The 27,473-nt window shown below is 43.8% G+C and overlaps 1 protein-coding gene across 4 annotated transcripts in view; it reads right to left on the minus strand.

The window, feature by feature from the left end:
- The window catches only part of CYFIP2 (cytoplasmic FMR1 interacting protein 2), a 123,983-nt gene extending 97,202 nt beyond the window's left edge, over nt 1-26,781 (minus strand). For 2 of the 4 annotated variants that reach the window (XM_038534920.1, XM_038534921.1), the window contains exons 1-3: nt 8,270-8,386; nt 6,661-6,750; nt 1,443-1,520 (exon numbers count right to left, since the gene is read on the minus strand). In XM_038534920.1, coding sequence (XP_038390848.1) covers nt 1,443-1,520; nt 6,661-6,750; nt 8,270-8,386 — 285 coding nt within the window. Of the gene's footprint in view, nt 1-1,442; nt 1,521-6,660; nt 6,751-8,269; nt 8,410-26,674 lie in introns of those variants that run through there. The other 2 variants (XM_038534919.1, XM_038534918.1) reach the window with 2 other exon arrangements.
- Nucleotides 26,782-27,473: the final 692 nt, after the last annotated feature.

Genomic DNA, 27,473 nt, shown 5'->3' on the forward strand with positions numbered 1-27,473 from the left:
TCTATCATCTTATTAACGGGGCCCATTTGCACTCTTGAAGGCACTTCGTTTAGGATGGTAAATGTGGTGGTCACCCTAGTAAGTGGGGGCTGGGGTAGCCCTGCCTGACGGGTCTGACCAGAGCAAAACTGCTCCCTAGACATTGGCTGCAGGAAAGAAACCAGTTAGTTCTGAGATCAAAACCCTCCTCCTCTTCAATCAGTTCAGTACCCTGACCATGAGCTGTATACACATCTACCTTGATCTGCAAGGTCTCCCTCCTTCAGCCTTTTCAATGAAACTCCCAAGTGGGGCCCCACCAGCATCTGAGCAGAGAAAAATGTTCTAGCCATTTCTCTGCATGCAAATGGAGCAAGGCCCCTGGCCATACTTGGCCCCATCAAGAAACCCATTTTCTCTGCCCAGTAGTTTTCAACACATCAGAATCACATAGCAGACGTTTTCATAGCATGTGTACCCAAGACCTGATCAAGTGAAACTGAAGAGTGAGCAAAGGATAAGCACGGGGACATTCTTCACGCTGTTGCTTAGAAATTCTTAAAATGGTAGCAATAAGGTAAATACCCACCAGTCAATGATTAAATGGATAAAATATGATGTACTCATACAATATCCTCCTAAGGCTGCTAGAAGTAATGAGACAGATGGATGTGAAGTGACATGGAGACATTGCTACCATAAACTGACAGGTGAAAAAAACTTGCAGGACATGAAGTGTAACTGAGTCCCATTCTTGTTAAACGAAACACAAAACAAAACAGTGTTTGTTTGTATGTCCATAAATAATACAGGCATAGAAAATCTGAAAGACTTCAAAGCAAGCTGCTAATAAGTAGTCATCTCTGGGGGCTAAGATTAGGGGAAGAGAGGGATATAGTTTCTATTTACTTTGTACACCTGTGGTTTGTTAATTTTGTTATAATGGGACCCTGGAATTACATGATGATAATTATTGTAAATATAATATCTGCATAAGGCTACACAACAAAGTTACTAATAAGGAATCAAGTGGAAAAAAGCAATCGGCAGAACAATATAAATAAGAAGCTTACTTTTGTGAATGATAATTTACAAATAATATTTGTAGGAACATACAGGAAAAAGATCCAGAGGAATATGCATCAAAGTATCCACAGTGATTATGCTTTGGTGGGAGGTGGGACTGAGTGGTGGGGGTGAGGAGGTGGGAATATCTTGCCTTTCACCTTTATCTTTCTGCAGCGGTTTGGGTGTCATACAGGTAGTACATTTCGCTTTTGAAATAAATCAAACAGATATTTTTTTAGGTTGTCATCAGTTTTACGGGAAGCTCACTAAATGTCTTGAAAAGCACCCTTGAATAACAGGCCCTGCTTCACTCACTCCCAGCTACCTGGAAAAGCTCAGCTCCCTGGATGAGGGTAAATAAAGTGGAGGGTGGCACCCAGCAAGGACAGTCTCACCTGGGGGATGGCCCGGGAGCAGCTGCGCCAGGTGTACAGCATGACTGCATACTCGTGCCCTTCCTCCAGCATTTCATTCTGAAAAGCAAAACACACTCAGCAGGGAGAAATTACACTGGAGCCAGAAGGCTTCTTCACAGCCCCCCCAGATCAGATCCTCATCACTCCCAGTGGCCTGTGGACCAGAGGCATCAGAGGGACCTGGGAAGCTTACTAGAATCTCAGGCCCCTCCCTGGGCCTGGGGAATCAGATTCTGCATTTCAATAAAACTCCCAGGTGACTCAGATTCCCAGGTACGCAATTAAGTTTGAGAAACCCAGGCTTAAATTAGCCTCCTCAGACACCCAAGGGCTCTATCAGCAGGCAACATTTTTCAAAGATTGGGCAGACAACTTAGAAAAAGAAGGCTGATCTATTTGTTCCCATAAGAAGTTATCTCAGATATACTGTGAGCAAGAAAATAAGCAATGAGAGAAATGGTACATACAGCAGGTAAGTTAAAAAACCAAACACAGAGTAATAATTATGAAAGTATATTGTCGTGTAATGAAAAATATTTTGGTGCCATATGCACCAGGCTATGAAGAACAAACTCTCTGCGGGGCTGGATAAACATGGGCTTTTACTTTTCATATCCCAGAGTACTAGGTTTGCCCTTTTATCGGAGCCCATGCTACAATTTCAGGAGCAAGAAAATGACTAAGATCAATTTTTAAAAATACAGCAGATGGCAAAACCAATAACAGCATGGAAAACGAATCTGAAAAATACAGTGATGACTCACCTCACCCTGCAAGTGCTAAGAGCCCTAAACTCGGGATCTAAATATCTGGGCTCAAATCCCAACGTCATCCCTTCTTAGGTCCTTTATCTTCAAGAAATCACTTAACCTAAAATTCTCCATTTAGTATCTGTGTAATGATGATGATGGTGACAACCTCCAAGAAGTTTATGAAAATTAAATCACACACACACAGCAAACATACATCACACATCACACACATTCTAGGTGATCTGTAAAGGGAAGAGTGTTATTAGGAAAAAGACAGTCTGGCAGAAACGTGCACACTTGATCACAGTGGTACTGTCCTAACACCAAGAAGTGGAAACTACCCAAATGGCCATTAACTGATGGGTGGATAAATACAATGCGGCCCAGCCACCCAAAGAAACAGCACTCATCAATAAGCAGGAGTGAAGTGCTGATACATGCCACAGCATGGATCAACTCTGAAAACATTCTGCTAGTCACAAAGGTCGCATGTTAACATGATTCATTTAGATGAGATGGCTCAGAACAGACAGATCCACAGAAACACAGCAGATTAGTGTTTGCTAGGGGAAAGGGAGAGACAGGAATTGGGAATGACTGGTAATGGGCTTGGGGTTTCGCTGTGGTGATGGCAATAAAAGGGTAGGGATTTTGTATGACACTGTAAATACATAAAAGAAACACTGAATTATACCCTCTAAGTGGTGAATTTGATGCTATGTGAAGTTTCCAAAAAAGCAATAAAAAAGAGTATCATTAGACCATGTGTCTTGTAAATGTATGTACTGATATAAAAATGAACCTTTACTAATTTTTAAAAAAGATTTTATTTATTTATTCATGAGAGACACAGAGAGAGAGAGAGAGAGAGGCAGAGACATAGGCAGAGGGAGAAGCAGGCTCCATGCAGGGCGCCCGACATGGGACTCAATCCCAGGACTCTAGGATCATGCCCTGGGCCGAAGGCAGTTGCTAATCCACTGAGCCACCCAGGGATCCCCTAATTTTTTAATTCCACATATCACATCTACTTCATAGTATCTCCCTAGTGCAAGATCAGATTTAATTTGGAATCTATTACTTCTTACAGTTTTGCTTTCAACAGCAAATGTCAATAATGAGTCGTACTTTCAATTTTTAATTTGGAGTACTTTTAAAATCAGTAACAGATTGTCCTTGAGACCAGAGAGAACCAAGAACCTAGCCTGTGGGTCTCCTGCTGCTCCTGCTTCAGAAAAGATGTCAAAAGAGAGAAGTGACAGTAACAGAGGGAATGTGTGTCCACTTGTTAGCACCAAACAGCCCACCAGCAGGGTGAGATTTGGACTTTCACTCAATGAATGGTTTACTGCGTGCTCACAGGTCCCAGGCTGCAGGCTGTGTGCTGTGAGCAAGTGCAGCGAACAAGTATGGTGTAGATGCTGCCCAATGGATCGTTCAGGTGACCATCAACTTTGCTATTTGCCTGGAGTGCAGAAGTCAGGACAGTGTGGCAGGAAGAGCCCTAAGTGCAGCCTCAGGAGATTGAAGTTCTGGTTGTGGCTCTGCTTAGGCTCATCTTTTACCTTAAAAATGTCACCATTTTCTCATTTAGAGTTGGCCTGAATCACTGGATCACCCCTGATGCCCAGGCCATGCCCCACAAGAACTAAATCCTTATTTCCAGGTAGGGGCCCAGGCCTTGGTGTTTTTTAATGCTCTCAAAGCAAGTGCAGTGTACAGCTCAAGAAAGGGCATGTGGGCAAAGAGAGAGACACTATATATGTGTGTGCACAGAGAAACCCAAACCCAGGAAGTCTCTGAGAATCTTTGTGTCTTTGCTTCTGCTCGTTCCACCATCTAGTGTGCCCTCCCCACTTCATCTCTGACACATAAAATTCTAACTACATGAGACAGCAGAATTGAGGGCAAAGAGATCAGGACTGGTAACCAAAAGCCTTGATTCCAAGTTCAACCCTATAATTTGTTAGTTTGTGGGATCATGAGTAACTTGCTTCTTCACTTCTCCAGGTCTCAGTTTTCTCATCTCTAAAATGGACATAATGATCCCTTTGTGAGTCACAGGGCTATTATAAGGCTCCAATGATATCTATGTGTGAGAATATCTTACACATTTTAAATTTTCATACAAATGGTTAAAATGTGTATCTGTATATATATATATAGCATACAAGGCCCTACTCAAAAGCCCCTTCTTTCATCAAACTTTCTCTGACCCTTAACTCTTCAAAAGCACAGAGCTTTGAACTTTTACCATGTCATTTACCTTTAACTTAATACATTTCTATTTGCCTACACAGAGTAATCTAGAGCACAGGTTTTATAGTCAGACAGACCTGCATTTGGCCAAGTCATTTGTCAGTGGCAGGGCTTGAGTAATTCACTAACTTTCTGAACTTTGGGTTTCCCTGTCTGTAAAATGGGAACCTATCTTACAGGGTTGAAATGAGAACTAATTCAAACAGTGCATTTAAAATATCTGACAGAGAATTTATGAATAGACATTTCTCCAAAGCGATATCCAAATGGCCAATAAACACAAGGAAAGACACTCAATATCACTCATCATATCAGGGAAATGCACATCATAATCACAATGAGATGCCACCTCACGCCTGTCAGAATGGCTAAAATCAAAAGCATAAGAAATAACAAGTGTTGGTGAGGATGAGGAGAAAAAGGAACCCTCTTGCACTGTTGCTAGGGATGCAAACTGGTACAGCTACTGTGGAAGACAGTTTGGAAGTTCCCCCCAAAAATTAAAAATAGAACTATCATGTGATCCAGTAATCACCCTGTTGGATATTTACCCAAAGAATATAGAAACACTAATTTGAAAGGATATATGCACTTCTGTTTGTTGCAGCATTATCTACAATAGTCAAAATATGGACACAACCTACATGTCCATTGATAGATGAATAGATAAAGATGAGGTGTGTGTATGTGTGTGTATATACACACACACACAGTATGTTTTATATATGTGTATATATGTATGTACTACATATATTAAATATATATTATGTATATAATTACATATTATGTATATATGTATATAATATGTATTTTATATGTGTATGTAATATACATATTTCCTATGGAATGGAATATTATGCAGCCACAAAAAAGAATGAAATCTTGCCATTGCAGCAATACTGATGGACCTAGAGAGTATAATGTTAAGCAAAATAAGTCAGTCAGAGAAAGACAAACACCAAATGATTTTACTCATAGGTGGAATTTAAGAAATAAAACAAACACAGGGGGGAAAAAAAGACATACCAAAAAATAGACTCTTAACTACAGAGAACAAACTGATGGTTACCAGGGAGGAGGTGGGTTGGGGAATAGGTGGAATGGGTGAAACAGGTGATGGGGATAAAGAGGATACTTAGAATGAGCATTGAGTTATGTTCAGAATTGTTGAATCACTATATTGTATACCTGAAACTAATATAACACTGCATGTTAACTACATTGGAAAAAAATTATATTTTTTTAAATAAATAAAATACCTGCACAGAAAGTGTTCAATAAATGGAAAGTTTGTTCACTTGCTTCATTGAGAATCAAGACTGGCCACTATTTGTCCTTGTGTATCTCCCTCTCCTACATTTAGCACAGTCTCTGCAGGTACCAGGTATACAATATATATTGAATGAATGGGGCTAGGGATGATAAGGCAAGGCTTTAGCATATAACTGATACAGTGAGAAAGGTCCAATGAGCTACAGGCAGAGCCTCTGAATGAGGGTTCTGAAATTCTTCAAATTCCAGGGCTACATGAGAATAAAAACAATGGGGACGCCTGGGTGGCTCAGTGGTTAGGCGTCTGCCTTTGGCTCAGGTTGTGGTCCCAGAGTCCTGGGATCAAGTCCTGCATTGGGCTCCCAGCATGAGGCCTGTTTCTCCCTCTGCCTATGTCTCTGCCTCTCTCTCTCTGCCTCTCTCATGAATAAAGAGAGAGAGAGAGAATAAAATCAATCAAAGCCCAAGAGGCAAGTGGCAAATGGATGATTCCTCACAGATAGGTCAGATACAGACCTATTAGACCATCGACCCCATTTGTGAATGATTTAGACCACGAACTTCCTTGGGTTAATAAGGCGTTATTCTATAGCCACCATCTCTTCTTTTTGAGAAACCTTTTGCTTTTGTCAAGAGACACATTTCCACATAGCCAGTAATCTATAAAGTATAAGACAAGGCAGGATTAAACTGCACATTAACCTGAAAAGCTACAGAAGTTCACGGATATAAATAATGGGATCCAGTGGGGCCCCACAGGCGAGCCAGAAGGCAGGGGAACAGTGTGCCCGAGGCATTGAGAGGGGGTGGGGCAGGACCTGAGAACCGGCTTACGGAGACCAGTCTGAGGCAGGCAGCTCTGGGAATAGCTGAGCACAAGCCCCTCCCATGCTGGCAGGATCACGGCAACTTACCATGCTGGAATGGACCGTGGCCTGCTCAATGTACCTTGCAATGCCTGTGACAAATGCATTCCTGTCCTCGAAGTTTGTGTCAAAGTTAGCCTGGAGGAATTAGAGGACAGAAATATTTGTTTGTTGGAAAATGAGTCCAAGGTGGCTGGGTGTCCAAAAACGAGTCCAAACCGCTGCCAACAAAGGCCACACGTCTCTGTGGAAACCTATCTCCACATTGTTCCTCTGATCTTCCCCCAAGAAACCCCACTCTGACTCACACTGGGCAGGCGCTGGCTAGACGGGGCCCGCATCTGCTTTCCCAGGTTCACCTGGCAGAGCCTTGGAAGTACACGCTTAAACTATAGAAACCTAAAGAGCTGTTAAAAATTAAGGTGTGCATTATTTTCATCCAGAAGTTGCAAAAGTACTCACCTGAGGCTGCAGATACTTATGCATAAGGATGATAACTGCAGCATTTTTGGTGACAGCACAAATTGGAAACCATCCAAATGTCCATTAACAGCAAAAGGCTAATAAATAATAATAGCGTATCCATACAAGGGACTTATAAGTACTATGTGGTGGTCAAAAATAAGATGGTAGCACTGTAGTATTGCTATGGAAAAATACCCACAATAAACTTTAAGTTAAAAAAGCCAAATTATAGAGCAATATATATACTCTGCTTCCCTTTTGGTTAAACAATATATATCTATATCAATGTATAATATATATATCATATATATGGTAAAAAGGGGTATGTGTATGTATATGTAGTCATAGTTACAGGGAAATTTTATTTTGTTATACTTTTCTGTATTGCCTGTAATAAAAAAGATATTTATGTAATCAAAAATTTAATGTGGGTTAGAAAATGTGAATAAGCCGTTTTGTCACTTGAACCTTCAGGAATATGCTTAAATAAAATCTAACTATTGAATGAAATTACAAATATATTATGCATTCATATTTAGTTTCAGTTAGCAGGCCCAGAACCTACAAAAGGTCAAATATGGCTAAAAAGTTCATATTAACTTATTCTTTCCCAATGTGGCATGCTCACCTGGCATGCCCGGATGGGGGGCTATCTACAAAGTGGACTCCAGCTACACTGCTGTCCTTCCCATCATGCCCTGAGGGGTGGTTGGGCGGGGGGAGGGGGGCATCATGGTTTTGAGCGATCTGATCATGGTTTATCATAAGCTCAGGCACAAGCAAACAATGGTGACTGGCATCCCTGAGCCATTAGCTGCTATGGGGAGCTGAAAGCTCTTCTCACATACATGAAGGAAAAGTAATTACCCAGGCAGGCTCTAGGGGTTTCTAAATTGTAATATTTAATTCATGAGATCAGAGCTCCCAGATCCTTGGTTGGTGCCGCAGCAAGAACAGCAGGGAAGGTATTTGGGGTCAGAGAGGATCAACAAGCCTTCCCTGGGGAGGACAAATAGCCCTGGTTTATGTTTACGAGCTAATCTATTCCTCATACTCAGCTCCACCAGGGCACGAGGGACTCCATCAGCTCAAGACCTTTCACCTTTTAGAGGCAGGCATCCCCCTTCCCTGTGCCTTCAGGGCAAACCCTCAGAAGGGATCTGGAACTCCCTGGTCCTCTGGAAGAACTGACCTGGTACATGATGGAGGAAGGTGGTGGCTCGATGCATGGCTGCTGGTCGGGGAGGGGCAGCTCTTCCAGCAGGTCCACGTTGGACAGGGCATCTTCCAGGGTGACGTGGGTGGTCATGGCTGCAGCTGCTGTCTTCTGCACTGAGGGAAAAGAATGTTAGGGGCCTCCAAATGTGTCTCAATATCTCCCAGAGAATGAAGGGAGTTTTACATGCATCGAGACCATCTCCATCTGCTGCGTCTTCACAAGGTGCTCACAACCTGTACCTGATATTTGAGGATCTCTTTACAGTTTAGAAAGTTTTTTTTTTTAATGTCTATTATCTGGACTAAACTTCACCACCACCTTCTGTGATCAACACGGCAGGTGGTTTACAGAACTGATAAATGAAAAGGCTCAGAGCAGTTATATGACACCCATACAACCACAGTGACTAAGGGCAAGGGCCTCAGATGTACCTGATGCTAGACATGAGCCTCGGCCACCTCCAACTTCTGTTCTGCATGAGGATATGCAGTTCTACTCCTAAATTACCAAACAGCACAAATACACATGATAGAAATAGCCACGATTATTGACTTGATTCTACTCCAAACTCAGTAAGCTGGAACTACAAGAATTCAGACTCCAACAAATTTAACCTTATTTGCAAAAATGGAAGAGCCATGGTCTTCCTTGGTCTGGAGATGCTTTGAGGCACACCAAGTAAATCAGTCCTAAATGGACATTTCTGTGTCCTGGACCCTGGCAGAGTGCAGTGGATTTGATGAGAGCTTCCCCTAGCAGTGAGGCTAAAGGGGATCTGAAGATGCACTTAACCCAACCCGAGCTAACTACTATTTTAAGAACTCAGCACAGAATACTCATTTTTTTAAAGCGTACATGAAACGTTGATAAAAAAAAAAGATCCTGATTTAGACCATAAAACAGGTTCTCACGAGTTCCCCCAAATATGACATCCTAGAAGTTACATTCACAGATGACCATGCAACACAATTCAAAATCAATAATACAAATCACAGCCAAAAAACCTCCTATACCTATGAAAGTTTGCAAAAACATACTTCAAGGCTACTCACAGCTAAAAAGGAATTCAAATAGAAATTATGAAACACTTAAAATTGAAAGATAGCTGAAATAAATGTCTTAAACATATTTAGCAGAAAGTAAGAAAGTGAAACTAAATGAACCTAATTTTGACTCAAAAATCTTAAAAAGGAATAAAAAATCAACCCAAAGAAATGAAAATGCAAGGACTGATCATTACAAAAGCAGAAATAAATGAAGCAAAGTACAAAGCAAAGCAAAACAGAATAAACTAGGTGAATAAAAGTCAAAAAACTGAGTTTAATAAGATTAACAATAATAACGAGCTGCCCCTTTAGCACATTTGAATAAGGAAACAGAGAAAGCCCACTTCTGATGGTCTGAGCACCCCTCCCCTCCCTTCCCCAAATCCCAGGCAAGCCTGAGATGGGCTTGCAGGCTAGAGTTTTGAAGTGTCAGAGAATGTGTCTTGATTGCTTGTCAGGAAATGAGGCATCTAAACCAGGGTAGAATAGGACCACCAACATGACAGCTGGATCTAGGGGCTGCAGAGTGTACCCAAAGGCATGCTGTCTCTAAACTAGTGTCTCCTTCAGGCTCATGGCTGGGAGGGCAGCTCGGGGCTGAGCAGCTAACTATGCTTCACACTTCACAGAGTCTCCTAACACACTTCCCTGTCAGGTACTGTGGTGACAGCGAATGCCACGTCAAATGAGGGCATGAGGAGCCCAGAGTTATTTCCCCTCTGTCTTCTGCAGGTATTTGACCTCATGGTGGTGGTTTCAGGTCCTCTCCATGCCTGTGCTTCTTCCTACTCTCTCCCCTGAATTCTACGTGTGGCATCCAGTTCTACAGCAAAACCATTTACCAATCAACACACAAAAAATTATCTTTCTTACATTAATATTAAATTCATTTCGTAGGAAGAACTAATAATTTTATAGAGCATAATGATCCAAAGGGCTCCAAAGCCCTAATAACTCTTCATTAATTCAAATAATAATAATAATAATAATTCTTTAACCCCTACACTGCTAAGCACTCCACTATTTCTGGATTAACCTTGCATCAACCCCATAAAGGTAGGTCCTATGATTATTCCCATTTTATAGAAGAGCCAACAGAAGCTCAAACTTAAGTAATTTCACAATGTCAAGTGCTGGTAAGTGTCAGGCTGGGGTTGGAACCAAGGTGTCTCCAGTTCCAGATTTTGTGCTCCCTTCCACGTGCTCAGACTCCTATTGCAAGACTGCGTGTTACTGACAGGAGGTCTCTACGCTAAATCCTTTCAAATGCTACACATCAGTGATTATTGGTCCTGCTTGTGCCAAAGAACTACCGGCACAGTTTTTTTTTTTTTAAGATTTAGTTATTTGTTTGAGAGGAGGGAGGGGCAGAGGGAGAGGGAGATAATCTTAAGGAGGCTCCCCACAGAGTACAGAGCCCTTCATGGGGCTCAATTTTATGACCCCAAGATCATGATGTAGGCCAAAATCAAGAGCCTGATGCTTAATCCACTGAGACACCCAGGCATCTCCCACAGGCATAGCTTTTTAATAATAAAATGCCTGGGCTCCATCTCTAGGACCTTGGTAAGGATGTAAGATAGCATAAGGAAGGAAATCTGGTAATATCTAACAAACTTGTATATGCATTTTATTCTTTGACCCACAATCTCACTTCTAGGAAACTATCCCAAAGATAAATTGATAAAAATGCAAAAAGACATTTGCACAACGCTATTGACTGCAGCATCATCTGCAATAGCAGACAAAAATTTGCAAAATGCAAACACCCCTTAACAGAAGATTGTGTGAATAAACTATGGTACAGCTGTACTGTGAAATACTAGGCAGCAGTAAAAAGGAATGAGGAATCTATCTATACACACAACCATGGGGTGATCTCCAGGATAAAGTTGTGTACAATACATTTATTTAAGAAAGGAGTGATGCACGCGCGCACACACACACACACACATTAAAAAACAAACAATGAAAGGATAAATCACCTAGTTTTAAAAACTGGCCACCTATGGGGAAGATAGGCTTGAGGGTGTAGAGATAGAGGCAAGAATTCTTTGGATATACTGTTTTGTAGATTTGACTTTGAAATCACATACTTTACATAATTATAAAATAAAATTTAAATTTAAAAAAGCAACCATCCCCCCAAAAAAGTAAGATAAAACAAATGAAGGTATATTTGTGTTAGTTGTTGGCATAACTACACAGAAACAACCTATTCCAAGTGATTTTCACATTCAGAAATTTGATCCTACCATTTCTGATGGGAGATACCCTAAGAACAATGAAGAGTTGCAAAAAAAACAAACAAACAAACAAACAAACAAAAAAAACCTCATGCTTTTTTTTTAGTAATTATATTGGTTAACTGTTGCAGTGCAAAGTAAAACAAATTAGTAATTGTGGAATACTCTATCATTCCTGGTGGTGTTGAGCACTGCCATTCTTGGTGAAAGGAGATATTAAACCAAGTAAACCAAATAGTCCTGAATAGGAAATTGGGTATTAGTAGGAAGTCATCATGTGTTCTGACTTTAAATATACCATATGTATGTTTGTATGTATGTATATATGTGCATTTACTTCCTAGCTCTGTGCACTGAAAAGCCCAGGACGCAATGACCAACCCATGAGCAATGAATGAGTGCCTTTAGTGTCAAGCTGTGGTCTGAAAATAGCATTTCCCACTAAAAGGATCAGTATTTTGAAGAAACAGCTCATCCAGGTCTGGGACAGAAAAAGTATAAGAAAGGCTTAGAGCAAGTTGTCACAGAAGAAAGCAAGGAAGCAGGTCTCTAACCATGACTCCTGGGGTGTGTCCAAGGGACCCAGGAGCCAACCTGAGGCAGCTTCCATTGGCCAACAAAGGGGACTGTGAGCACAGTTAGTATACCTCAATGAAGCAATGTCAAATATGTTTAAATCCATGAAATAATAAAGACAATTAGACCTTGGTTTTGTTAACTTTTGTTTGTTTACTGCTGGAGGATGCCTGTGAACCAAACTTTATGTTGAAAATAGGTACAAAAAAGGAAAAAAGCAAACATTTAACATACCTTTCCTATACAAACTGACCGCTGGATAACCAAATTGCAGAAGAGGGGATGTTTCTCTCTATAGATATAGGAGTTCTTTTTTTCCCCCAGAAACATTGGCAACTAAAATATCCCCATTTTTCTAACCCTTAAAATGGATATAGGCACTGATCATCAACCACTGCTGGCATCACTAAATGAATTACAATCAGATATTATGTGCCTCCTGACGGAAAAGCACACCATTACCTTATGAAGAATGCTGGACCCAAAGCAAAACACTTAAACCCAATCAAGCCTTTGACACTCATTCATAGGAAATGGAGGGGACACAAGAACACATTAAAATACACCACAGTGATGTAATTAGTAAAACATAATCTATGGGAAACTCTGTGGGATAAATGACTCAGTGTCTTCAATAAATAAATTCCATGGGGGAAAAAAGAGATGGAGGGGAAACTATAGCCAATAGGGGACTTGGCAGACGATCACAGTGCGTCACCTTCTTTGGATCCTCTTTCAAACAAAACCGTAAGAAGCCAACCATAAGAAAACAATCGTAAAAAAATCGTTTATGAGGAGATAGGAAAATTTAATAGTGACTGGATGTTTGATAATATTGAGGAAACAGTGCTATTATTTTTCAGATGTGATAACAATAACAAGGTTATATTTTAAAAGAGTTCTTATCTTCTAGAAACACTTCCTAAAATATGGGTAAAATGATAGAGGAGTTTGCTTCCAAATAATACTAGATGGGGAGAAAGTGAGTAACAGATGAATCAAAACTGGCTAGGAGTTAATAACTGTTAATGCTGTGTGATGCTTATTATATTTTTTCCACCCAATTTTATATATGTTTGAAAATGTTCAAGAAATCATCAGCTCAGTGTATATAGTATCAGCTTTTATCCATGTCCCCTTCCTTTACCTTCCATGACTCCCACTTGCCATGATCTTTCTTTTCACCTTCCTACAACCTGGGTTTCTTCTGGACTTCACAAGCTTCAAAACAATTTATCTACCAGAATAACCCTTCAGGTTTTTCCTTTAACACAATAACACCCCTGCACCTCCCTTGAAGAGAATCAATAAGTAAACAGCCTACAAGCCAGTAAATTAGAAGTCTTTATTTCTGTTAATGCAACCTTCCTTTTCTCCTTGTAAATGCAGCTTCTCTAATGGATTCCTGTGTTTGTTTGTAGATCATTCACTGCCTCAGGGAGAAGGAAATCAGACATTTTTAACTCAAGTGCTGTAAGTCACTGCCAACTCCACATCAATCAGAAAGAAAAAAAAACATTTTGGGCATTTTAAGCAGTATACATGAAAATAGGCACTTGTTTTCTGGCTCAAGTGTCCTGCCCATTTCGCAATCTTCCAAATGAGAATAATTCCCCATATCCAGTCAATGAACATGTGGCCATTTTGCCACTTTGGAAAAGAAATTAATAAAAATATTGAACAATGAACAGTGCTCTGAGAGTGTCACTTACCAGGCACAGCTGCATGCTGTCAGGGCAGGCACTGATGGCAAATTTAAATTCAACATCTTGCTAACAAGCTCAAACCCAGCAGCCTGGTTTCACCAAAAGGTAAGAACTCTGGGCTCCAAGGCAATCTGCTTCTGGGAAGGGCTTTAGGGGCACCGTGGCTCAGATGACTGAGGGACCCCGAGAAGAGGAGATGGGCCCCATGAACACCAGCAGGGTGCCAGGAAAACCTGGCTTGGGGGATGCAGGTTCTGACTAACCACACCCTAAAGGCTGCTACTATGTAAGCAAAAGATCTGCATTGTCATTTTCTATTTGACTTTCTGGAAGGAAAGGAAAAAAAGAGTAAGATCTTTTTACAGAAGTGGAATACCAAAGTGTAACAGTTAAGCTTTAGCTATGGACTCAAATCTGTCATCTGTCACTAAGCTATATAACCATAAGCATATTAACTTCTCAAGTCTCCGTTTCCTTACCTTTATGGGGGCAATAATTAATAATAGTCCCAGTCCTCAGTGATTTATTCTGAGGATTATATAACATTACAGAATGTGGAATGCTGCCCAATAGCAGGCACAGAGTAAGCCCTTGGGAAATGTTAGCAGCCGGGTGGCCTCTTTTCAACACAGTGAATGGATGAAGCAAACACTGCAACAGTTCTATTGGGAAAAAAAAAAAAAAAAAAAGGAGGGCATTACCATTATCTCAACTGCAGCATCTCAACTCTATAGGTCTTTCACATTGATTTCCTTAATCACAACCACCCTGCAGTTTCGAGAGAACAGGTGTTATTTTTGCTGTTTTTCTAAAGAGGGCATGGTGTTACTGAGAAGTGAAAACTTTCTTTCAAGGTCACGTGGTCAGCTGGTGGCTGAGCTGGGCCAGAAAGGGGTATCTTGACTCCCAGTCCTTTGCCCTTTCTTCTGGACGACACCTACTTTTGTACCTTTATGAAAAGTACCAAGGACTTTACTTTTTTCCCCTTGTAGCTTGGCTGCTTTTTCCCTCATGAAGAACAACCCTCTGCCAACCTGAAAAGATTAGGTAACTATCACCTCTGGGTCCCACAAACATCAAGAGGCCAGGAAATATTTTCGCTGCCTGTAATCTCTCCAGCTGGAAAGCAATTAAATACATACACAAATACATAATTTTAAAAATTATAAATATGAAAAAATAAAATAAAAATTATAAATATGAGTATATTTATATATACAAATATTATATAAATAAATATGTAAACAAATATGTAAATATAAAAGGGAGGCTTAGACTGTCCCTCTTAAAAAAAAGTGTATTCTTGAGCAGCATTTGACTGAGCAAGGAAAAATCCAAAGAAGGAACCTGGAGTGCAGCCTGCTTTTCCATGTATACACTGGGCATGTTGGAGATTACACAGGGACCCAAGTTTGCTGTGACAGGATGTAGCTTCACAGGTCAGTATTTCCTCTGCAGCTGAGACCCTTCCACATGTCAGAGTCAGCATCTTCATAGGTGTGGGGGCCAAACAGGGACACAGTCACCCATATGCATCTTGCAGGACTTCCACAGATTGTACCAGAATGGACCCTGTGGCTTATCTTGAACAGGCTGGAAATGAAATGACCCAGTGGTCAAACCTTGTGACTTCAAACCCCACTGTGGCCACTTGGCACTTCTTTTAATGTATCGCCTATCTGTAAAATAAAGCCATAGGTTAGGTGCAGCCCCAGAGCTGACAGCAGCAAGCCTCACAGTGCTGCATGAAGAGGAGAGGCAGAGCCATGCGGGATGGAGAGGAACTATATGGGCTTGGGAGTCTGGGCCACCAAGCACAGAAGCACAACTCTACATACTTCAATAGCCTATAGAAGTATCATCACTAGCACAGGACACAGTAGAACCCACTGAAGGCTTCATACATTGCCAGAATGATCCTGGGGCTGGGGGAGCGGAGGATGAAGGGAACATTACCTCCTTAAGGAGCCTTTCTGCCTCTCCTACCCTCTACCTGAATTCACTTCCTCCCCTGGCCCTCCTTAAACCCAGTGCGCCCCTACTTTCATGGCATCCAGAACGCTTTATTACATCTTTTACATTTTCTCTCCAGCTCTAAACGCCAAATTCCTTGAGGGCAGGAGCTGTGTCTAACTCCCACCCAGCTCCCAAGCACAGTATCAAGCACACATTCGTAGCTATGTGATGAATTATTCAATGAGTAGGTGGCCAGTGAGCCCAAGACATCAAGAAATACATAGCTATGTCCAAGATACCAGGATTTTAAGATTGGGAGAGGAGGAAAAGGAGTATAAATAGCAAAAAAAACCTGTTTATGTTTTAGAAAGAACTCTATCAAAAAGGTTCAAATAGTTAACATGTGAGCACTTAAAGTGAGCAGTTATCTCTGAAGTAAATGCTCATCCTCCTCTCACGGTATGACTGGATTTCACTCCTCTTTCAAGGTCTCTCCCCTCTGGGATCTGATTACTCCTTCCAATGTCGGTGAGGCTGGGAAATTGGAACCCTCAGACATTGCTGGTGGGAATGTAAAACAGTGCAATAACTTATGAAACAGTGTAGCAGTTACTCAAATTTTAAAGCACAGAGTAACCATGTGACCATGTGACCCAGCAAATCCTTGCTTGCTAGGTAAAGAGTGCTCAATAAAACCAAATCCACACAACATACAAAAAGGATTAGACATCATGACAAAGTGAGATATAGCCCAGGAATGTATGATTGCTTTAACAATAACATCCAAAAACCAATTAATGAAAAAAAAAACAAAAAACAAAAAACAAAAACCAATTAATGCAATAAGCCATATCACGGAATAAAGGACAAATCCTACACGGTCATCTCAGTACATGCAAAAAGAGCATTTGACAAAATCTTATACTCATTCATGACAAAAACACTCAATAAACTAGGAATAGAAGGGAAGTCCCTAAACCTGATAATGGGCAGCTGAAACAAAACAAAACAAAACAAAACCCACAGCCAATATCAGACTTAATGGTAAAAGACTGAATGTTTTCCTAAAATTAGGAAGAAGACAAGGATGTAAGCTCTCTCCATTTTTATTCAACATTGTTTTAAGGTTCTAGCCAGTGTCATTTGCCAAGAAAATGAAATAAAAGGTATCCATGTTAGAAAGGAAGGAGTCAAACTATCTCTATGCGCAGATGCTTAATCTTGTATGTAGAAAATCCTAATGAAACCCACTGAAAAGTATTAGAATGAACAAACATGTTCAGCAAGGTTGCAGGATAAAAGATTGACATATGAAGATCAATTGTATCTCTATACATTAGCAACACACAATCAAAAAATGAAATCAGGAAAGTATATTTACAACAGCATCACAAACAATACAATACTTAGGAATAAATTTGACAAGGAAAAAGCACAAAAAGTATATTCTGAAAACTATAAAACATTATAAAAAATATTAAAGAAAGCACAAATAAATGGAAAGATACCCCATTTTCATGGCTTGGAAGACTTAATAATGTTTTAAGATGGCAATTCTCCCCAAATTGATTCAGATCCAATGTGATCTGAATCAAAATCCCAGCTGGCATCTGTAACAGAAATTGATAAGCTATTTCTAAAATTCATATAGAAATTCAAAACAATCCCCAAAACCAACAAAACTGGAGGACGTTCACTTCAAAATTTCAAAACTTATTACAAAGCTACAGTAATCAAAACTGTGAAAAAAATGTGTGGCATTGGTATAAGAATATGAAACAGAATTGAAAATCTAAAAATAAACCCTGATATTTAAGGTCAATTGATTTTTGACGAGGGTACCAAGTAAAAATTCAATGGGGGAAAGAATACTTTTTTCAGCAAATGGTGCTGGGACAACTGGATATCCACATGCAAATGAATAAAGGTAAACTCTACCCCATACCACACAACAAAAAACTTAAAATGGATCAAAGACCTAAATGTAACAGCCAAAACAATAAAACTCTTAGAAGAAAACACAAGAGTAAATCTTTGTGACTTTGGAATATGTAATGACATCAAACGTACAAGCAGTGAAATAAAAAATAGATAAGCACCTATTTGATTTTACTAGCTTTTAATAGCGTCAAAATTAACTTGACAATTTTTGTGCTTCAAAAAAAAAAAAAAAACATCATCAAGAAAGTGAAAAGACAATCCACAGGATCGGAGAGACTATCTGGAAGTCCTATATCTGCTATAGAATATAGAAAGAATTCTTAAAATTCAATAACAGAAAAAGAACCCAATCTTTAAAATGGGCAAAGGATAGGAACAGACTTTGCTACAAAGAATATATACAAATGGACAATAAGCACATAAAAATTACTAATATCCTTAGCCATTAGGGAAATGCAAATCAAAATCACAGTGAGTTATCACTTCACATCCATTAGAACAGCTATAATCAAAAAGACAGATATAACCAATGTTGGTAAGGATATGAAATTGGAACCCCTATATTCTGCTGGTAGGAATGTAAAACAGTTGCAGCAACTTTGAGAAACAGTTTGGCAGTCCCTCCAAATTTTAAACATAGAGTTATCATATGATGAAGCAATCCCATGCTTCAGTATAACCCCAAAAGAACTGACAACATATGTCCACACAAAAACATATACATGAATGTTCACAGCATCATTATTTGTAATAGCCAAAAAGTGAAAACAACTCCAATGTCCATCAGCTGATGAATGGGTAAATAAAATACGGTATGTCCACACTGTGGAATATTATTTAGCCACAAAAAGGAATGAGTCATAGTCACATTCTACAACATGGATGAACTTTGAAAATCTGCTAAGTGAAAGAAGGATAATATGCTTTTTAAAGGAAATGTCCAGGGTAGGCAAATAAGAGAGACATTAAGTAATTAGTGGTTGCCTAGGCTTGGGGTGGAGACTGGGGGAAATAGTGGTACTGCTAATGGGCATGAAGGTCCTTCTTTCTGGCGTGATGAACATATTATAAAATTAGTCACAATGACGATTGCACAACTCTGTAAATACCCCATTACTGACCTATATGCTTTAAGTGGGTGACCTGCAGAGTGTATAAATAAATAAAGTCGTTACCAAAAAAACATGAGGGTTTGCATGAGTACTTGGGAAAACTTTGGGTATAACATAGGCAGGAGTGGTACAAAGAGAGAGGGAGCTAGAGAAGGAGGTGGGTGTGTTTGGGAACTATGATGCTACCCTGATGAGCAGAGACTGTGCTGAAAAAAAAAATCACCCGAGGAAGTGGGGGAGAACCAGAGAGTAACAGACACATCCACAGGATCCCATGGAGCAGCCCCTAGATGACAGGAGGGGTTGGAGCACCGTGGAGCAGGGCCCAAACCTGCACCTCCACCTGCTCCCCACCCCCACCCCAGTTTTGTTGCCCTTCCATCTGTCAAGTCTGGGGCTGCCCCACCCTGGAGGGGAGACTGCTCACACAGCAACAGTCTCTGACCCGGGGGATGGGCTTTGAGGTTTAGAATGAGAACGAGATGGGTGTGTAGTCCTCCTTCCACCTCCACCCTGAGCTCTCTTTCTGCAAGGAGGACATTGGGGCTGAGAGGCAAGACAGGTCTGGGCAAGGTCTACTGGCCAGTTAGGGGCAGAGCTGGGGTTAACACTGTAACTTCCTGGGAAGGTAAGAAGATCTAATACAGTAATAGATAGGACAGAGCTGTAAAAAAAACAAAAACAAAAACAAAAAAGTAACATTAAATAGGTAGGCAGGAAGGGAGGGAGAAAATTCTACTTCTGCAATAAAACAAAAAAGCCATGAAGGAAAGGAGATAAATCAAAGGACATTGCCTAGCTCTCTTGTGACCATCATTTACACATCTTAATAATATAGATGCTTTAAACACGACTAAGGTTAAAACAGCTCTCCCTATATCAGGAGATGGGGACAGGGAGGGAGGCAGATGGTGTAAGAAAGCCAAGCCTTCTTCTATCACAGCAGGAAGTAAATAGACAATACATAGAACAGATAAATCAAGAAACGGCAGCGTAAGCATATCCTTTCGAGATGTGGAGACAAGTGCTGGAAGAAACAGTGAGTTAGAAGCGACAGCATCTACGGGGAGGTGGGCACCGCTTGGTTGTTCTCATCACGCACCTCTCAGTACTCTTTGATCTTTTTAAAGCATGTATCGCTTTGATTGAAATTTTTATATTTACTTTCAGAGACAACAACCCAAGGCCTCCTTCCCAGCATTTCCAGGGACATCTAGCCAGTCCACAGCATGGTCTCCAGGTGGCCTTCGCTACCTAACTCCCTCGTTGTGGGGCTTCTGGGAAAAAGGCATCATCACCGGCGGCTTCTCTCCACACAAGGGACAGGAGGTCAGAGCAGAGAAGTCCATGTCTTGGGGCCTCTGGAGAAGGCCTACCCTCCTGGTTGTTTACAGCAAAGAAAAAGACCCTGGCAAGGTTAGAAACCTTGCCACTGCTCCTGCCAGCCAGTTCTACTCAGCTGCTTCCTGTGTTGTCAGGGCTGAGGGGGCCTTTCCGTTGATAACCCAACTGGGCAGATCCCATCCTCTTGCAGGCACCGGGGGTGGGGGTGGGGGGCACACGGTCAGGCCAGGGAGGGTGGCCTGTCAATCTGCTCCCGCTGGGGCCTGTGACAAGCCACCATGTGAGGGGCACCAACGTGACCCATATCCGGAGATATGCTGTGTCTCAGAAGCACCTGCTAAAACTCAGGAAGGGAAGCCAGCCACGCTGCATCTGCTGTGGAAACAGAGTGAGACTGTAGGTTCAGCCCCCAGAGCAGAGCCTGCGGGCCTCAGTCTCACGGATGTGAAGGTGCAATTTGGTTGTGGCTCACTCTGAAAACTGACTTAGGCCCTGGAATCATATTTTCACTCATTCTAAAAAGGCCATTTCCTAGTCTGTAAAATATGGAAGCTGCCTGGGCAATGGTTCTCAACCATGATGTCAAAACCTCCATTGTGAAGGTTCTTGTGGGCAACTTTTACCAGTAATGGTTTATGTAGTGAGGTGTGCAAGCAATGTGCTTTTTTTTTTTAATTTTTTATTTATTTTTGATAGTCACACAGAGAGAGAGAGAGAGAGGCAGAGACATAGGCAGAGGGAGAAGCAGGCTCCATGCACCGGGAGCCTGACGTGGGATTCGATCCCGGGTCTCCAGGATCGCGCCCTGGGCCAAAGGCAGGCGCTAAACCGCTGCGCCACCCAGGGATCCCCAGCAATGTACTTTTTATTGTGTCTTTGGGAAGGTTCCAACTGCTCCTGTGCTATCATTGCTTGCATGTGTATCTTTCCCTGTGTGGGAGAAAACGGGGGTGGAGTGGGGAGGGGACTGGCTGTGGGTGTGGTGTGTTGAGCTCATCAATATTGTCGATCATATTACTAAAAGAAAGAAAAAAGAGTGCAAACCCAAAAGCAACTAGTTAAGAATCACTGGACTTGAGACTATCTCAGGGCCCTTCCAACCAGAAAAAAAAAATATGACATGGACAGTAGATGGAGACTCCATGCAAAGGTCTTCTTTTAAGACCATAGTTCTCCAACATGGATACCACACTGGCCAGGATGTTTGGAGTGCCATTAACCTGCCCATGGACATTCCTGCCTTTGCTCCAACTCTCTCCACTCTCCAGTAGACTCTCCTCTCCCCTTCTTGAATCCTACCCTTAACCACTGTCAAGGCCCAATTCAAGATAGGCCTCCTTCATAAAGGTCTGACCAAACCCCCCCAAACTTTCATTTCTCTGGATTCTAAAAGTGGACGAAGAGTCTACAATTTCCTACTGCATTATAAATTGATTTATATTTCACTAATTCTTTGGATCACCAAAAACAGGAATGGTCATCTTTTTTTTTTTTTTTTTTTTTTTTTTAGATTGACTCATAGCCTTAGTACAGATCCGGGCACATGTTAGGCACATTTTATTTACTTAATAAGCACGATATGAACAACTTGCTGAATGCATAAGCCAACGACCCAAAACACATATCTTCTGGTAAAAACAAATTTTTTAATTTAAAATATTGTGGTCCTCTAAAGCATCATATCTAAGTCAACCTTCCTACTATGAAGACTTTGAAGAGACTTCTTTAGAAAATTCTGTCATGTAGTTTCCACCTTAAGACACAGGTCCTTATTTCTCTTTCCCACATGAAGGTATAACATACTTGAAGGCTGGTGACTGACTCCTAGTCCTGATTTCTTTTCTTGCATTCACACCTTGCCAAAATCTGTCTTAAGGCATCACAATTTAAAAGCACACATTGACTATCTTTCTCAGGTATCCCTTCACTTAACACTGAGTTACTGAGTGTCTTCTATGAGGGTCAGCCCTACAGATTCTTTGGTCTCAGAAAAGTTAAACAATCCTCTCATTCATCCCCCAGTTGATTTCTTATTCCACCCACAGGGGCAGCTGTTCCAAACCTCCGGAAGTCTCCTGAACTCTCCTAACCAGTCCACCACCTTTACTTTCTGTGGAGGACCTCATCTCCTCCCTTATTTAGAAGACAGAGACCATACAACATGGACATACTAACCTCCCTCGATCCTACGAAGAGATTAAAGTCTGAGAACCACTGCTCTAAGATGACCTAATGATGATGCAAACACACAATCAAAAGGCCTATTGATGAAGTCATCACTGGGTCCTTCTTGGGTATCTCTCCAGAAGGTCATGTTTACTTTCCTTTCTCCTTGCACTATTTCTGAGTTGCTGGAAGTCTCTCAAAAATGCCACTTGGCCATAATGGTCCCTGTAAGAATTCTTAAAACAATTCCTTTCAAGAATCTTCCTCTGTTGCCAGGGCCCCAGAAGTATGGCTTGAATGGTCATCTTTTGAGGCACACCACACACAGCCCTTGGCATAATGGCCATGGCCAGGAAGCCAATATCCAAACTCTGCATCCTGGGAGGCGTCCCACACCCACCAACTGAAATCTGAAGTGTCTTTGTACAGACAAGGCCATCCAGGGGCCTTGACAGAATCTGGGAATCACAAAGTGCCTTTCAGTTTCCTTTTGGCTCAATGTTACAGAGAGGCCACAGATTTGTCTTCTTAAATTGACACACAATATATAATTAATAAATTGTTCCTTTAGGAATAAAGGGCAGTCATCCAAAAGAGCCACACATTCAGAAACCTCTTTCTCTTCCCTGTTTCCACGGCCTTTCTTCTAAGACTGGGATTTATAGACATTATCTCATCTGCAGGCTCCTGTGGCAACAGGTAGGTAACAAGCAGGGCAAGCTGCTTTCCCTGGGCTAATTTTTAAAGTCAGAGAGGTAGTGGAGGATTTAAAGGCACATGGCAAGTCAAGGATAAATCCTGTGTCCGAAGGCCACTGCTCTGCTCTGTCTGCCTGGGAAGTGAAGCATGCCCTTAACATTTTTGGCTGGTTGCAAAATGCTAAATGCACACAGGAGGAAAGTTCCTTCCTGACCTTTGTTTGTGTGTTGAAATGTGAGAACTACCTCTGGGCTTCTGCTCAGTATATTTCTTCCCCTTCTTTCTGCCTACTCAAGTTATACCCACCTTCAGTGAGCTACTCAAGAGCTACTTCCGACCTGAAGCCCTTACTGATACTACACCTTACCACTCTTTTGGTTAACTTTTGCAGGTAAACCTGCAGGGGCTAGGTTTCTTGGTCACAGAGCCAACTCCCCTGGGAAAAGCAAAATCCAGGAAGCCCCTGGAGGTAGGGTTGGGAAGGGCTATGGGTTGACTACACACATGAACCGTATTCTTAAATATATAAATATAATAGCACTTTATTATGTACTAGACATTCTGCTTAACATGTTCATGCATCCCTCATTCAATTAGAGCATCCAGTATTGAATACCAGCTCCTTCCCCACTACCACTGACCTCCCAGTCACTGCCCAGCAACATGCTCTACTACCAAGGCAGGGTCTATCCTCTATGCCCTAGACATGGGTTTGCTCTTTAGAAGGACAAGACCAAAGGCCTGTTACAAAGACTCCAATGAGGTGACTGATGTCTTGTTTCATCAACTACGAGTGAATAATTAATACTTGCTAGTAAAGAAATAGATGCATTGTTATGGTGGCCACATGGAGGCTACAAAAGGCCATTTTGTGAAGCTCTTGGTAGAACCCTGGGGCCAACAGCAGCCAAAAGAAACCTCTTTGAGAGTGTAGGCCGATTCTCAAATGTAGGGACTGGAGCCCTGTACTGTTTTCCAGGAGTGCTGTTTCCAATGCTAATTAGCTCATTGCCTATTCATCACCTCATTCAGCTTGCTGGTCAATGACAGCAGAGAAGGCCCACTGAACACCCAAGAGGGCACAATTTATCAGAGGGTACATGTAGTGTTCTCCTGGGGCCCTTTTCCAGATTTTATTTTATTTTATTTTTATTTATTTTTTTAATGATATATATATATATTTTTTAAATTTTATTTATTTATGATAGGCACACAGAGAGAGAGAGAGAGAGGCAGAGACATAGGCAGAGGGAGAAGCAGGCTCCATGCACCGGGAGCCCAACGCGGGATTCGATCCTGAGTTCCCAGGATCACACCCTGGGCCAAAGACAGGCACTAAACCGCTGCGCCACCCAGGGATCCCCCCCTTTTCCAGATTTTAAATTTTAAATGCCTACTTCCTTTTCTGGGCCAGCCTCTGATTTGATTCGAGAAAAAACTCTTGAACTCTCTTGGATCATATACCCCATTCTTGGCCTAACGGCTAAAGCAAGTTTTTCAGTTTCTACTTTCAGCAGAGACTAAACAGGGCAGGCTTGGGTGCCTACAGAACTGGTCAGAACTTACCAGGAAATATAATAACGAAGCTTAGTGAGCTGACAGCTAATGCCCCCCGCCAGAGGCTCAGTGTTCAGAACTAGGCAAAGCACTGGCTTTGTAAGCAACAACACACTCTTCTTGTGGCTCAGTAACTGGCCAGGCAGATGGCAGCCAGTACCACTGAATAACTCTCTATAGCAAAGTTTCACCTCCCCCAAGTGGATACTGGGTGCACCACAGATACCTTCCAGTGCCAGGAACCCCTGGACAGTTACACAGACACACACTCCAATGGCATTTCTGCCCCAGCAGCAAACATTGCTGACAGATGCTAGATACTGTCATTTCAGTGACTGTTCCCCAACATTGCTACCCAGTTCCCCATTCCCACTTCCAGTCTACTGCCTGAAATTCCACCATTAGAGATAGCAAATAGGTTGACTTAAAGCTTTGTTTTCCATTCAAATGCCTCCCAGCCTCTGTTTCCTTTCCAGTTAAACGACTTCTAAAGGACCTGCTCTGCATCAAATTTCAAATTCTTTTGTATTTAGCTCTTAAGGATAAACATGTTCACTGGCTCCTCTCTTGAAAATAATTTTTGACATAGGAGACTAGGGGAAGCACAGAACATGGAGCTGGAGCTGGAGATGGGAGGCCTCAGGGAGAGTCACAGAGAAAACTGCCTCCAAGGCCTCTGCAATCCTGCCCAGGGATATGGTCCTAGAATTTTGCCCTCCAACATCTGTGATCTCCAGGGTTACCGGCATGGCCTCCCACAGGGCCAGTGCCTAAGGGTAAGTAAGATAAGACAACCTGCCCTAAGAGGGACAGGGTAGGAGTTAGAAAAGAGGAGTATGAGAACCAGCACTCTGATTTGTCCCTCATGCCCGCAGGACTGCCCCAGTCTCCTTACCCATGCCAGGAAGGCACAGGCACCCGAGAGCTAGCTGGGAAAGACCCCTGCCACCTTCTTGTCCTGGCTGGAAGGGGAGCAGATGGCCCATCAGCTCTAGGTGAGTGCTTCGGCTCAACTGGAGACAGTAGGCAAGCAGAGGTCAAAGGCAGGTTCCTGGAGCTGAGGAGGGCCAGGGCAGTCCCAGGGTCCTTTCCTGCCAGGGTCTCCGCAGTACAGAGAACCGTCCTCCTGTCTGACCGTGACCAGGCTTCCTGCCCCCGTCCCCACCCCCACCTCTAAACAGAGAGCACTCCCTCCTCTTCCTTTCCACCCATCCATCGAGGGGGCGGGCTGTCCTGAAAAGCAGAAGCCACAACAGACAGGTAGGCGATCCTCCTGATGTCTTCAGGGCTCAAGAGAAATCCAACCTTTTCCCCAGGACTCGGCGCACTCGTCCCCTTCCCCGTGTCCTCCCCCGCCCACAGGCAGCCGGGAGGCAGAGGATGCCAGCGTAGGCCCGCAGGCTTCCAAGCGGTCCGGCTTCCTCCCGCCTCGCTAAAGCCCCGCACCCCCGGTCGCCGGCGGCCCCCCCGCCCCACCCATGTCGCGCCCAGCGCAGGGCGCTGCTGTCCCCGGCGGCCGCCAGGCGGGCCCACGCGCCTCTCGCTGGCCCTGGAGGAGGGGATGGGCCGAGGCGGCGGAGGCGGCGGCCGGCGCTCCGCAGTACCTGGGCTCCGGGGGTCGCCGCCGCTGGGCTCGCGGCCCCCGCAGGTGTCTCCCGGCCGGGATCAGCGCCGCTCCGTCTCCGGCCCGCGGCTTCGGCCCAGGCCGCGCACCTGCTGCTGCCGCCGCCGCCGCCGCCGCCGCCGCCGCGCCCGAGCTGCGTCGCGTGTCCGCGCCTCCTCGCCCCGGGTCCGCGCCGCGGGGCCGGGATGGGCCGGAGCCGGCAGGGGCCGCGCGGGGCCTGCAGCCCTGCCCCAGGGGCTCCGGGTCCCCCAGGCCGCGCCAGCCGGGGCGCCGCGCCGAGCGCCCCCCCTCGGGCTGGGTGGAGGGGCGCCGGCCCCCCGCGCATCCTCGCGGCCGCACCGGCGTCCCCCGCAGCATCCCGGCGCCCAGGCCGGCGCCCAGGCCCGCGAGCGCCGCGCCGCTTACCTGCGTCGGCGGCAGGTCCAGGCGAGCGGCCCGAGGCTGCCGGGGGCCCCGCGCCGGGGCGCAGGATGCTCTGCCCGCTCCGCCCGGCTCCGCTCGGCTCCCGCGGCCGCCGCGCTCGGCCCCGCCCCCGCCCCCGGGCCCGCCCCGCCCCGCCCCGCCCCCCGCGCCCGGCTCGCGGCTCGCGGCTCCCGGCTCCGGCTCCGGCTCCTCCCCCGCGCGGGGCCGGCCCTCCGCCGCCGCCGCCGCCGTCACACAAAGAGCAGGAAATGGCTGCGGCGAGGGGCTCCCGGGGCGCCCGACCTGCCGCGCGGCTCCTGCCCCAGGACGACCGGCCGCGCGGCCCGCGTAAGGGACGGAGGCGGCACCTGCGCTCAGGTCTCGCTCGCCGGGAGCCACACCTGCCGCCGGCGGGGAGGGCGGCCCTGGGCTGCGCTCGGAGCTCATCGACCTCACTCTCTATTTCCAAGCGCTCATTTATCTACCTAATATTTATTGAGCAGCTACTTTGTTCCGAGCCCCGTGCCAGAAGCTGAGTATGCACCGGTGTACTGCCCTTTTGGAGCTTCTTGCCTACCAGGGGAGATGGGGCACGCATTAACCTGGCCAACGCGCACTGACAGCGGGAAGAAGTGCCGTGAAGGAAAGAACCGGGCAAAGTGATGGGAAATACAGCTGAGGCTGGGGCGAGGGGGCCCCAACCCATTGATTCTGGCCCCCAGTGCCGCTCCTCTGCTCAGGAATACCTTCTCCGGACAAACATTATATGTTCTCATTCATTTGGGGAATATAAATAATAGTG

The sequence above is a fragment of the Canis lupus genome, chromosome 4, assembly GCF_011100685.1.
Source record: "Canis lupus familiaris isolate Mischka breed German Shepherd chromosome 4, alternate assembly UU_Cfam_GSD_1.0, whole genome shotgun sequence".
Taxonomy (NCBI): Eukaryota; Metazoa; Chordata; class Mammalia; order Carnivora; family Canidae; genus Canis; species Canis lupus.